Here is a 14,513-nt window from a genome sequence, read left to right on the forward strand (position 1 = left end):
GTTTGTTACTTGGGCTTCCGGAAAGGCTTAGTACGAACTTGGTGGGTCAGGCCGATGGGTTATAGTGCCAGGCGTTCCTAGCGAGGAGCGCAAAAACTGGGGATGATAATTGCAACATGAAGACGGAATAGTGACAAAACTACGGCTGCTGACTTAACAAGGAACTGTATGATGCTCAGACGAACACCTCAAATGTTGAAGAAATCAGGACCAACAAGGGAAACGCAATGAATTACCTGGCATTCATCGTCCGAATCACCCATGTTTGTGTTGAAAAACAGCTGCTGTAAAGCCATGTGACGCAATTTTTAGGAAAGAAGAGGACCCTGCACTCATTGTGGTCAGTTGAATGAATACCCAACGCTCCCTACCCCTCCCCTACCGACTCCCTTACCCCCAAAAATATCTTTTCATATTTCGAGCTGATACCAATTTTGTTTTTGTTTATTTTATTTTTGAAAATTTATTTTACATATTTTTCTCATAATTATTATAATTATTCGATATTCCGGGATGTTCCGGAATGTTCCGGGATGTTCCATGTTCCTGGTTTTATCGATGGCCGTTATTAAATGCACCGTCTCAAGTTTTTTCGTCTTCTCATGAGTCTAGATACTAAGTGTGTTTTTAGCACACTTAAGGTTGGCGTTTTTGTTTTTTTTCTGAGGCGTTTTAGGGAGGGGTTTCTCGTCGGGCTTTTGTAATGTTTTCTTTCGTTTTTATATGTGCCGGTCGCGACTATTGATCACAGGGTGCGGTTTTATTGCCGCATAGGTCTAGTCGAGTCAGAGGTATTTTTCTCGTAACATGCATGCTTGAGTTTTATTTATGTTGTGGTTACGTTATTCTAGTTTATTCTTCAACAATATCTATCTAGTCAGCTACCCGACATCATTTGTAACGTGAAAATCCGTTATGCTTTAACTGATGAATATCTAAGTACAGTGTATCTAAGATGCCACTGAGGACAAGGGACAAATGAATGGATAATGAATAGAAAAAACAAGTAAATTAAATGATATGAAAATAAAGCGTTTCTGACGCACTGCACTTATTCGCCTAAATACTCACCACTGCCCTTGAACTTGATTCATAATTTTAAGGTAGTTGTAAAATCTTCCACTGAATAGTTTTAAAAACTATTTTTTGCCATGTAGTTTATTACACAAAACTGTTTTAATTAAAAACAAAGATTACCAAATGGTTTGTACATATTGAAGGGAACTGTTTGAGTTTCAGGTATAGTTAATCCATATCTATTCAGCCTATATCGATCTGGATATCACCCATCCCCATAACTTAAAGAAGGAGCCATTGATAATAATTTCATCAAACCGACCTTTCTGGTGCTTGTTTTTAGTTCCATTCCATTCTTGTTTGGTCTAGTCTAATCTAAGCTAGTTTATTTTAATGCAGTCTAGTCTAGCCTAGTCTAATGTGCCTTACTCTCGTATAGACTATTCTAAACTAGTTTAATTACGTTAAGCTTAGTCTCGTCTAGTGTAATATACTAGATCAACTCAATTCCTTCGGTCTCTTTATTTGTAGTGCCTTCGCCACAAAAATATTTTCTGTCTATCCATCCTATTCCACCTCCATCTGTTCTACCACTGCATAGATACATTGCACAGATACTCGTTAAACGTTGATGTAAAATGACAATCGTTCTTTTTTTTTATTAGCTGCTGAAAACACATTATTGCTCCTTGTTTGTAACGTTGGTGCATCCGTGAACGGCACAGCTTAATCAGTTTGTTTTTCCTTTTTTGTGTAGAGCATTTCTGCATACTCTTTGGCATTGGAGCATTTCTTTGTTTAGCATCTTACAATTTCGTTGGACAGTACAAAAATGAAGGAGTTGTCTTCTTTTATTGCGCCCACCACTCATCACCATCGTCATAGTATTCGTCCAAGCCTCGTTTGCAACACCGTGACGGACATGAAGGCAGACACACTTCGGACTCGGTGCAGCGGCTTGGGCAAACTACAACAACAACGACAACAGTAGCGTGAGTAAAAGTTTAAAATCAATGCTTCGACTCTCTTTGGGCTTACACTCACATATTTACCACATTATTAATTTCAGCATATTGAGTCAGACAACCACATATGAAGTGAAAGTAATATATATTTACCTTGAAATCCGTCTACACATACTAGAAAAATCACTTCATACAGTGCTCGTGGTGAAAATTAATGCGGAAAAAGTTGTTTTACGCCTACCCTGACACCATCCCAATTTTTCGAGACGCCAAGACGCCATTCAGCCTTTCCCTCGGCCTTAGCTTAATTGAAAGAAAAAACAGCTGTTTGGCGGGTTTTGAGAGTCCCACTTCCCTTTGGAGAGTGCTGAATGTCAAACATTGCTCAGGGGGAAAGGGGTAAAGATCTTCGTAAGCCTATTTGAAAGAGTGTAAATGATGTAATGGTGATTTGAAATTTTCACACGAAAAAGGCCAGACTGAAAAAAAGAATCCCAAAGCCTTGACACTGAAATTGCGAAACTTACAACCTTGGAAATAGCAGAAAATCCATGATATTATATACTTTTTATGTTTCGCCAAAATAAGTTGAAAAAATATTTTTCACGATAGACATCTCTTCTATGCATAATTTGTAACAAGGTTTTGAGAGGTCATTGTTGAGAGGGATTACACCTCAGTTCCAAGTGAATACGTACCATGGACAGCGGGAGCGGGTGGCTTTGGGCGATGATAGTGATAATGATAATGAACTGTTGTATTATCTGCAAACAACATCAACATAACAAAACAATAATACCATGTCATTTGTGATAAATTTTAACTGCAACACAGTAATGAAGTAAGTGATTACAGTAATTAAAGGGGAGATACTAACGATGTAGTATCATGCTTTTCAAATATCGCTGCCACGGGCAGTGCTGCCTTTTCCAAAAACTCTGAGCTATCCTAAACATGGTACTATGGCCAGGTAACCACTAAAATAAGAATTTAATTATTTCGATTACCAGTCTACAGAAAAAAGTCTTTTTTCCAGTTCCGCCCCGTGCGCTACTGACTTTCAGTCTACCTCGATGCATATATAAAAAATATCAAGTCTTTTAAGGGATGCATAAACTAGTTTGACTCGATGATAAATAAAACGCAAAACTTTCGGGGTTAACCTTTCTTTGCACATACCAGTTGTAGAGCACATTCAAGTGAAAATGTTGTGGATCGATTTGTCTGATCTACTGACTATCTTCTTACCATCTTGCGAGGAAGGTGTTCCGGGAACGGAGGGAGAAGGATAAGGAGCTAGACCAGGCGATGGAGGAGGTGGATTTGATGGTGGCATTGCAGGCGGGGCCTGAGGTGGTGGAGCAGGATATGCCACTGGTGGCGATGAGGCGGGAGGAGGTATAACTGGAGGTGAGGCTGGAGGGGCCAAAGGAGGTGCAGGAGGTGGAGGTGGAGAGGGAGGAAGTGGAGGAGGAGGGGAATGAGGTGGTGGAGGACTGGGAAGGGAAGGAGGAGAATGAGAAGGGGGAGGGGAAGTTGGAGAAGGAGGAGAAGGAGGAGGAGCGGAGGGTGCTGATGGTGGGGGAGGATATGAAGGGAGAGGAAAAGGTGGTTTGGGAGGCGGCAGTGGAGCGGCAGGTGGTGATGAGGCTGGTGGGTGATGACCGGTAACTGTCGAAGTGTTCGTGGCAGGTCCTGTTAAGAAAGGGTCCTATGAATTTAAATTATTCCAACTCGCTAAATTATCAGCAAATCTGACAGAGACACGAGTAATTATTTTAAACGAGTAAAGTAAACTATTCTCTATACTTTGAATTGGTCACCGAGGAAAAGTTTCTCAGAACTTTCATGTCACGTTTTATACCAAAATGTATTTTGTGGAATTTTTCTACCTTTATTTTAATTACAATGTGTCACTTTGACATCAAATAGAACTAATTCTGAGATATTATCAGCATTCAAATATACGACCTTTTTCTGATGTCACTACCACATCCACAAACTCAGGGCAGCCAGAGATGGCAGGCTCTGAAATACGTTCCACTCCATTCAGAAGGATTTTCCCTTTCTCATTTGGATCCAAGGCGTAGAATATCACATGACTATGCAGCTCGGGCCGTTCAATGATGAGTTTGAGTTTAAAGCCAGATCCAGTGACAAGATATCCCTCGTGTTTGAGAGAAGAGTAGAGCTTAAATTGAGGCCCAAAGTTGTTGATAAAGTTTATCGCCACGCACATCTCTGAAATAGGAGGAAGGTCCCTAATATGTCAGGTTTTTTTTCGTCTTAGTGGTTGGCGACCATTCCAAAAGGAAAATACAGCATGACCACGCACGACGGTTAATACTCTTAAGTCAATTCAAGAATGGTGAAACTTGTGGATGACGTAAAATGTAAACAAATCATTAAGAAGTGAGAGCCATGAAGAGTAACTTCATGTGACTTATGCTCCTTGACTATAGAACGCAAAACAGGTTTTAATTTGGTAACCTTAAAATTTCATTTTAACTTCGTTAAATTCTGTCGACAAATGTTTCTTCTGGGTTACAAAAGATAAAGAGGACAATTTTTTGAATTGGTCTGTCACGTAACCTGTCGTGCAACAAAATAACGTACAACAGCATAACACTATTAATTAGAAATTTCTGAGTACGTCACTATAAAATTTTACATCTAGTTTTTGTATTACAAACTGCAGACCGAGGGCACTCCCAACTACAAATTTGAGCGGAATGCCAAGCCAGGAATGCTGACCTGGGTCGAATTTCGCTCGCGTTGCTCGAAGACCGTTGCAAGCTTGCATTACTATTGAAGTACCATCGCAGGACTACTTTTTAGTTATGAAACATGGAAAAATATCTTACGAGTCACATAGTAACATTTATTTGCCAGATGGCGGGTTATTTTATACTTGGTAAACTGAGAAAAACCTAAACTTACGTATACTTGAGACCGTGGGCGTCTCCGAGACAACTGATGCCCCAGCAGGAGTTGGGGGAGCAGGACCTGTCGCTGGGCACACTGGTATGCACGAAGGCAGGGCAGGGGGCGGCGGCGGTGTTTTGGAGACCAAATGAGGGGGGTGGGGTAGAGGTTGTCCATTGATTTCCGGATGCTGGACTGGTCCAAGGACGTTTTTACAGTTCTTTAGCTTATTGTCGTTTTGCGGGATGGGATGTGCCAAAAATGTACATCGATCAAGAACATCTGGTTCGCCGTTGTAAAAGTCGAGAGCTAACTCAGTTGCATGTAATTTCCTTCGCTCGGATTCGCAGATATACCAGTCTTTGTGCATGGAGTTAAAAAGGAAATTACGATTGTACCTCATAACTGAATAAATGTGGAATGAGCTGTCTTTATCTGCAAAAAGGAAACAATTTTTGTAAGATATAAATGTCCTGAACGTTTCCTTTTATCCAGAATTTTAAGCAGATACATACATTAAGACCGGAATGTTCCAAGAATGACGCTGGAAAGAAGCTGGAATTAAGCTAATACAGGAGCCATAATCGTGGACGGAGACCGTAAGTCTTGGGATCCACGCGCACCTATGATATGCGACGAATTTTCTACTTTTAGAACAAATTGCGCCATCCTAACGTCGTATATCCGCACGGATCCGCACACTTGTCGGGGGCTCTCGCGTGGATGTTGTCACGTTGCGTGATCAAATGGTGAGAGTTTCGAGATTCTTTTGCAGATTTTTCACAGCGATGGCAGGGAATAAGGCAGGGAATAGGAACCAGGGCTCTTATATGTAGTTTTATGCTCTGAGCTAATGGAAAAGGTGAGTTTTTTTAGGGTCGAAAACATGACATGACAATTTCGCGCTGTGAATGAATAATATCTGCTCGCGCTAGTTGTAGGCGTAAGCTTTTGCGTTTGTTCTGTAAAGAAAATTTATGTAAGAAACTCTTTACTCTAGTTATCGAGTTAATTTGTGAGTTTCCCAGACAATGCTTAATCATAAACAAACTCTGTTTTTGATATTTTCTTATTGTTTCTGTTTGTTTGGCGAGTTTGCAAAAGTTTTTTAAAGAAAGTCTGACGCGTACAAGTAGCTCATTTGCATAGTGCAGCGCGTGCACTTTCAAGTCCGAGTCGGTGTTTTCAATTGTCAACAAATCTTGACAAAGATTTCTTTCGTTACCTTTTGTACCGAGATGCTGCAACAATTTTCATCAACGCCAAAAAGCTTCTAACATCCTGTGTGTTTCTTTAACAAAGTGAAATTTTACACTGCGGAAATAAAATAGACAAGGAGTTTTGATAACTCAACCATGGATAGTAAAGAGACTATCCATGACTCAACCAACAAAATCGAAATCTTTATTCGAGTTGATTAAAGAAAACGTCATCGTAATTTTGCTGATTATTTTTCTGCTGTATTCACATACTTTTAGCTAAGCTTTCATTACGTTCTCAAACATTTTTCAACCTTAAACATATCAAAAAACTGAGATATTATATGAGTTCGATGTACGTTTTCACACGAAAGTGGGGAAGTCCAGTTTGTCATGTTTTACTGACTGTACAAAACACGCATCGGCGGGCGCTCTTATTCATCGACAACAGACAATTTATTGGATTTTTACACAAACAAAACTGAGCAGGATCTACAGACATAAACCTTATTGTCACTTATTGGGCCTTGATAAAACATCAAGCGTTGCTTAAAATTCAGGCGAAACTCAAATTGCAATTACTTTTTTCAATTATTTTTTTACTGTTCGATCGAGATAGACTCTGGCGAAATCCTTGCAAGCGTGTAGCAAGAGGAGGGAAACTTTGAAGCCCTGAAACGCTGCTATATCCAAACATATCCAATTAGTTTTTTGCTGTGTTTTGGAAAAGCTGTTAATCTTCAACATATGTGAAACTTAGAGTGGAGTAATGTGGAGCTCTTGTAAAAGAAGCAGCGGAACACAACTTGGTCAGTGATATCATAAAGCGGCACATAACTAACTTCGACATTGTCTTACTTCACTCAAACTGAAGCAGCTTACGACGAAAATAGTGAAGTAAAATTCCAACAGACATGAACGTATTGAGTTGTGGCCCAAAAGCATCAAACATTGCGGGAATTTCGGACGCCAGTCCCCCCGCGCGACATCAGCAATAATCCCTGCAGGATGTACGCGCATGTGCCGCACGGGATGGCGCAATTTGTTCTAAAATTAGAAAAATTGTCCCATATCATAGGGACAGCCCCAATACTAGAAATAGCGCGCGCTTACGGTCTCCGTCCACGATTATGACTCCTGGCTAAGAATAATCCTGGGGGTGTGAATTTCACCCGAAAGGACTGTAAATACGAATAGTCTTTTTGAAAACGTAAGTAAATGAGTACTTTTATGTGGAAACTATTTGGCATTAGTGGAGTTCTTCTTGCAAGCGAATGCATATGCTGCAACATGATTGGCTGATTGACTGCTCTTGAAACTAAACTAAAACAATTAGATTATTCGCTGTCGACACCCCTGTGAAAATTTTCGACACCTGAGGTTGCCACGTCAACAGTATACTGACCGGCGTGTTTCGTCAGTTTTGAATTATATTTTGGCAATGAAAATTGACCTCTCTCTTGTAGTGACCTTAAGGTACATTTACCGGCCAAGTTTCATAGTCGCAACATTAACATTTCGAATCTCCTTCCTCCTCTTTCATGCGAGATTAAAGGTAGGTTGGTCTGACCAGGGTCAAGAGAACACGACGCGCGTCTTGTAAATACTTGCGACTGTTCAAACGATATAGATTACCTTCCCCGGTTAGGAAGGGTATCATCATGATCTTAACAATAGACCATTTTCGTATTCTCGGTACTGGACTGGAACTAGCTTGCAAATGAGGCTAATGCGAGGAATCTTTTCAAATGCAGATGGAATTTATCTCTTTTTAATGGCACTCCCCAGCAAGAGCCTCCTTGCAAGCTAGTTCCAGGCTAATACCGAGAATACGAAAATGGCCTATTGAACTGTTATGTATGTAAATAAGGTAAAGGTTTTTAAAATAATATATTACCAAAAAGCCTCGTTCCATCCCTCTTTCGCAGAAAAAAGTGGTAGTTCTTCTGCCTCAGAAAATAACCAGGCAAACACGCAGACTCAAAAGAGATGCTGTCGACGGGTTTTCCGTAGAGGGAGGGCACACGCGCAATGAACACGTGACAGAACTGCTTCAAGAAGAACCGACCGTCCACGGACCGCCAGCAGTGGTTAAGCGTGAAGTTTTCCTGTGCGTATGGGTCGTCATAAGCATGAAACGTGTACATTGCATTTGCTACAACTAGAGTCAAGTAAATGTTTCTGTTAAACTAGGAAAATAACTCAAAAAGGGATTTACGTGTATAAACGTGAATGCCAGAAAAAAAGAAAAGGCTACATTCGTATTCTCTGTATTGGACTGAAATGAGCTTGCAACTGGGGCTAATATGGGAAGTCTTATCAAATGCAAATCACATTCATCTCATTTTAGCGATATTCCCCCATCTGAGCCTCCATTATATTATTACAAGCTAGTTCCAGTATACCGAGAATTGAGTATGGATGCGTGTATATACGAATGCATATACGATACGTGCAAATATGGTTCATACATGTAAATGATGTCAATGTAAGCATGAAGTATATTAATGATCATCGCAGTTATGTGCACAGCTGAAGCAGCTATGAAAATAAACCCAGAAAAACATTTAGGCATGTACGGTATTCGAGCTCATGACCTGTGCGATACCGGTGCAGCGCTCTTCCAACGGAGCTATCAATCGAACTGGGACCTGGTCGCGTTGTGAGTTCGTAATATACCGTAGACGGAGAAGAATACAAGTGAATACATGAAAGATCATATTTTTGAACTACAGAGTAAGATGTAAAAACGTGAATTACCATCGCAGTTATATACACAACCTAAGCAGTTTTGAAAATAAAGCCTAAGAAAATAATGCAGTCAGGTCTTGAGCGGAATTCTTCACATCTTTCTCCGCAGTTCCAATTTAAGATATGTCACTTGCATAACGTAAACTATGGGAACAAAATTAAATCGCTATATAGACTGCATACCTTAGTTGTCATCATGGAGTTGCTGTGTAAAAAATATACTGTCACTCCGTTGATGTTTTAAAAATACTCGATTTGATTGTTTTGCATTTTATGTGAGAACGAAATGCTAATTAGAGTGAGAAGAATCCCCACCAAACTGTCTTAAGTCAGCAAACATAAACTCTAATGCGTTAGCAAATTCGTAGATATAAGTTCAGTTTTTGCGAGAAGTAAATATAACCTCCTTCCCGGATACTTTAAGTCGACTTACTTTTTGTCGCACCACCCACCCTCCAGACCAGTGACCTGGCAATAGCTTGGGGATCTTCGCCTGGTTTTGGAATATAAGTCAGTTCTCTAATCGCATACGCGGCGGCTTCAGAAATACCATTTCCGGCTGCGCCACTAAATCCAGTACTCCCACCTCCAGCAACACCACCGCTTACTGTGCTGGTAGATGAAGTAACTTGAGAACTGCTTGTGACTCCAGATTCGGAAACGGAAGCACCGCCTGCAGCCCCTCCAGCAGCCGCTCCAACACTGCCGCCAGCGCCTGCACCTCCTGCTACACCTCCAGCCGCAGCCGTCCCACCTTCCGATCCTCCAGCTACAGATCCACCACCTCCGGCAGTACTTCCAGCACCAGTTCCAATGACACCGCCTTCGCCTCCGCCTCCGGTTGTAGCTCCTACCCCACTGGTCCCTGCTGTTCCTGCGGTTCCAGCAGTTCCAGCAGTACCGGCTGTCCCAGGAGTGCCAGCCCCTCCACCGCCACCGCCACCTCCACCGCCACCGCCACCTCCACCACCGCCTCCGCCTCCAACTACACCTCCACCAGCAGCTCCGCCGGATCCATCAATTCCAGGACCTGTTACGCCGACCACACTTCCGTTCTTAACAAAAATCTTAAATTTGTGCAAATTATCTCCATGAAAATCGTTTAAAGCCTCCTGAAGGGTTTTCGTTGTCATTTCAATAGCAGCTTTAGTGCCGGCCGTTGTTCCTGCCGATGCTCCAGCCTCCATTCCTGCCAAGGCACCAGCCTTTGCTCCTGCTTTTGCTCCACTGCTCATCGCCCACCTTGCTCCAAATGATGAACCAGCTTTTGCTCCGGCACGTGCTGCTACTCTCAGTAAAATGGCTTGATAAGTGGCATTTTGTGCTGGGAATTTAAGAAGGAAAATACAACCATGACATTTTCAAAAATATTTCGTTGTCGTTTTGAGGCTATTTGTTAAGCATATACGCCCACTGTCATAATTATTAAAAATGCAATGATGAACGAGGGAATACCGCAGTTAAAGTTTTGTGTATAAACTAATTACAGTTCACTACGTGAATCAACAAAACCTTCGAATTTACTTAATGTTTAAAAAAAAAAAACAAGTATAGGCGACGGAAAAGACGAAACTACTAATTGGATCCGTTTTCTTCCCAACAAAATTGACGTGAAATCTCACGAATTTTATCTGGTATCATTCTTATCATTTTAAGGATAATGTATAATTGAACTATGGCCTGGATTGAGGTGATTCCTCAGTGTTACATTGCGCATCCCTGCTGCGCACGATTTTCGCGTCATTAGCTTGCGCACATGAGCGAATGGCGTACACAACGCAAGAGATGTCCCTCAAGTTAAGTGCGACAGCGAAATAGATACTCGTTTTCTCCTAAACGAGCATGGTGACCTGTATTCATTATGGCCTAATTTTGGAGTACAAACTATCTGCTTTAAGTCAAAGAATTAAGAAAGAAATTGTTCGGAAGGAAAAAAGATATAGCTAAAAGGGTGCACAAAACAGTTACTCGAGAATGTGAGTCATGACCTCGAAAACAACGATTCGAAGAATGTTTTGATCGTGTCAATGTAGTTTAGAATTGTCGGGTATACCACTTTAAGACGTGAGTTGTACTCACATATTACATTATTCCAAGTACCCGAGACTTTCTACCCAGCGAGATGTTTTTCAAGTATTGCTTTAATAACCTTTGCTGACAGCTACCGCAAAATGTTACGTGAACTGATGAAATAACCTGCCTGGTCAGGCATAAATGAGGTAAGATTGGCCCATCGTATCTCTTAAGCGAGCATGGTGACCCATCCTTTTTATTGTACTTTTCGAAATAGTGCTTGGTATGGAATATCTAGGAAAAGTCTCAAAAAAAATTTTTGGCAACTTTTATTTCTGAGGAATCACCTTAAATCTGTACTGTTTTCGATAACGTTTTTCTATGGCTTTGCATTTTGGCATTCTTAATTACTAAACATACCAGGCGGAGTCCGTAATGTCGTCCATAGGAACTTGGAGGGTATCACTTTGTAAAATGTCCCGTCTGGTATCTGTACTGCAGCTTCCAGGTGATCATTCTGATGATCGTCTTTCATGATAGCCTCCATGTAGTAATACTTACCTTTCTTTAAATAAATAGGGAGAGATTTTTGGTTTGTGAACCTGCGGATGAAGATAGGTCGATCGTGACAAGGCATTTAATCAATCAATCAATCAATCAATCAATCAGTCAGTCAGTCAGTCAGTCAATCAAAAAAAACAATCAGTCAGTCAGTCAGTCTGTCAGACAGACAGAGCGTCAGGCAGTCGATTAATCTCTCAGTCAATCAATCGGTCAATGGGCCAGTCGGTCAATCGGTCAATCAGTCAATCAGTCCATCAGTCAGTCAGTCAGTCAGTCAGTCAGGCAGTCAGTCAGACAGATAGACAGACAGAAAGACAGACAGAAAATCAGTTAACCAATCAGTCAATGGATCAATCAGTTAATCAGTCCGTCAGTCGGTCAGACAGTCAGTCAGTCAGTCGATCGGTCAATCAGTCTATCCGTCAGTCAGTCATTAAAGGAAGCAGTCATCCAAGCTCCTCTGTTCTTACCTATCATACTCATACGGGTAAGTGGCAAATCCTCCATCTACTTCACTGATCATCGTCTTTGTGTCTGGTTTCTCATTTGTGCTGATAAACAATTCGCTTCCCGCGTCTGATGCTAAGAAAGGAATGGTGTTTGAGCTGTCATGGTCAATCTATGCTCAAGACTGTTAGCCAGAAGCAATTCAAGAAATAAAGGACAACTGACTCGCGCACGAGAAAAATATGAATTGAGTCTGCCTGACCTGCGTAAATTGACACAAGATCAAGGCAGCGGAGGAACATTGATGATAGCCGTATCCAAGAGCTGCGGGAGATGCGTCCACCGCACCCCCCACTACCACCCCCCCCCCCCCAAACACACACACACACACACACACACACACACACACACCATATGAAAATTTAGATTGACCGTACCACCCTCTGACCTTAACTTCCTGGGAGACCCGCGTTTGGGACTTTTCTACCCACAGCCCACTTTTATTAACAGTTCTTCTTTAAAATCTAGGGGATGCTTAAACGGAATTTTCGGTGATAAAAATCTCACATTTACTGCAAATTCAGATTTCGTGAAACAATCAAGGAAAAACCATAGCTTAGCATAGTTACTGTATTTTCTTGTAACACAGTCAGGCCCTCAGTATTTATTTCTTTATTCAAAATTTAATAGGTGGAAAAGATGCTTACAAAGGAAGAAATGGTGGTTTCCTGTCTGGAATGGAACAAAATACGTCCTCAAACGAGTACCAAAGAAATCTCCCCATTTTGAAGGCTGCTCAAATGTTGGAACACACGTTGTATAACTTGGCAGATTTGGATATCGAGGGTCCATCAGAAGAAACTTGACTCGTTTGTAATCTATTCTGTCCCACTTCTCCAGGTACACGCCATGGACCACTGAAATATGCAGAAAAATATGAAATAGTCTAGAATGACTCAACATGATGGAATTTAGTATGTTTTATACGGACTACTGAATAGAACGCAGTGAGGAAGAAGTTAGCAATTGTGCAGGATTTTTAAGTGCCATGAAAAGGTCAACTTTCTCGGCACCAGCAATGTGATTTTTTTAATTTCCTTTCGCGGGAGTTTATGATAGACAGTAGTAGTTTTAGGGCGAGGGGAAAAAAGGTATGTTCATGTTTAATACACTGCTAACCACAGAAAGAATCAGTCTGTTTTATAGTGCGAAAAGTACCTGGCGAACTGCCCAGTCAGTAGTTGTCCGGGATTGGTGCCGTCCGCTATCGTTTTTCAGTCATTCTATGGTAACTATGATAATAACTAAACTCTATAAGCTGGACACCACGCTAAGAAGGACAGTTGGGGCCGATGGTGTCAGTCTTAGAGAAAATTGACTGTACAGTGTACTGAAGAAGCAAGACTTTTTTAGTATAACTGGTTAGCATTCCCATTCTGGACTAGTTATGTAGTCCATTCGTCACGCAACAATTCAGAATTCAAACGATTATATAGATACGCGTGCTGATAAGTTCCCATTCTCAAGAACTGACTTTCTTTCAGTACCACTACTATACTAAGCTCTTTCCGGGTCAGAAATCGGAAGATGACATGTGCATGTTGTTAGTGCCACACGTTGTCGGGACTGAGGTCCAATTTAAAAGCTCAGAGGTGATTAACATTAAAACTATACTCACTATTGCAAGGTGCTTCCTTACTGCCAAATGTTCGCCGCGGCCTTATCAATCTTCGTTCCCCTTGTAAAATAAATAAAAAAAGAAGAGATCATGTACACTCCAACAACCTGTTTAAGTTACTTAAATATTGACTTCACACATGGGTTTCAATATTCAAATTGTATTTATTACATGTTATCTAAGTAAAAGAAAGCATCATCGAGCTAATCAAAATAGAATAGGGGAATGTAAGAACTATTGTAAGCCAACGTTTTTTTCCGATTTATTACCAGCAAGAAGCTTGTGAATGTCGTGTTACTCCTCTTTAATGACAGCTGTCCTGTGACTTTACCGACAAGCGAGCAGTAAGAATATCACAGAGAACCAGCGCATTCGGGAGGTAAAGGATATGCCAGACTTGTCTCTGGTAAAACTCAAGGAGACGGGGTCAAGCGTTCATGTTTTTCTTTTTTTCAGTTTCTTTTCAAAAACTTAAGTGGGAGGTGAATGGCACCTGTGAAAGACAAGTCTTGCCAAGTTGACCTACAATAAATGATTTGGGTCTTAAAGTAAGAAATCATTATATCCAAAAATTGGCGTCCAAAATATAACGAATACTTGTGTTGGCAAGCGTTCATACCTCTACTAAACAAAGAACGTCTCGACAAATCACACTGTGGGAAAACATGCACCTACCTCCTAAATATTTCTCTTTGGTGTTTTTCTTACCACTCGTTGCAAATGACACCATACCCAAAGCGTATAATTTCCAGTAGAGAACAATAGCTAAATACTTCATTGTAAGAGGCAGAGTAAGAAACAATAGCTTTATGAGAAACTCCAGCACTTTTTGTGATCTTTTCCATTAATTGAACAGGAAGGCCACCTGCCGTGAGCAACAAGCGACGAATCTTTTCACAGCAGGTCACGTAACTCTTGAAATATTTTTGACACAGCGAATTGCGCACTGTATTG

The 14,513-nt window shown here is 41.0% G+C and overlaps 1 protein-coding gene across 1 annotated transcript; it reads right to left on the bottom strand.

Annotated features, from left to right (window-relative positions):
* Positions 1-648: 648 nt before the first annotated feature.
* Positions 649-14,502, bottom strand: LOC110067210 (uncharacterized). The gene is made up of 12 exons (XM_089275311.1): positions 14,235-14,502; positions 13,560-13,619; positions 12,589-12,798; positions 11,905-12,016; positions 11,291-11,472; positions 9,291-10,181; positions 8,004-8,267; positions 4,923-5,342; positions 3,954-4,223; positions 3,231-3,677; positions 2,681-2,746; positions 649-1,984 (listed from the first exon to the last, which is right to left on the bottom strand). Exons 1-12 carry the CDS (start codon positions 14,335-14,337, stop codon positions 1,869-1,871), a joined length of 3,141 nt encoding a protein of 1,046 aa, XP_089131437.1. The 5' UTR covers positions 14,338-14,502; the 3' UTR covers positions 649-1,868.
* Between the last annotated feature and the right edge of the window lie 11 nt (positions 14,503-14,513).

The sequence above is a fragment of the Orbicella faveolata genome, unplaced genomic scaffold (assembly GCF_042242905.1).
Source record: "Orbicella faveolata isolate gen_17 unplaced genomic scaffold, um_ofav_v1 contig_36, whole genome shotgun sequence".
Lineage (NCBI taxonomy): Eukaryota > Metazoa > Cnidaria > Anthozoa > Scleractinia > Merulinidae > Orbicella > Orbicella faveolata.

Coding starts and splice junctions, on each gene's coding strand:
- LOC110067210 (XM_089275311.1), bottom strand. CDS start 14,337: ATGAAGTATTTAGCTATTGTTCTCTACTGGAAATTATACGCTTTGGGT. Junction 12,799..13,559: donor TAAGGAAGCACCTTGCAATA/GTGAGTATAGTT, acceptor TGCATATTTCAG/TGGTCCATGGCGTGTACCTG. Junction 12,017..12,588: donor AAACCACCATTTCTTCCTTT/GTAAGCATCTTT, acceptor TTCCTTTCTTAG/CATCAGACGCGGGAAGCGAA.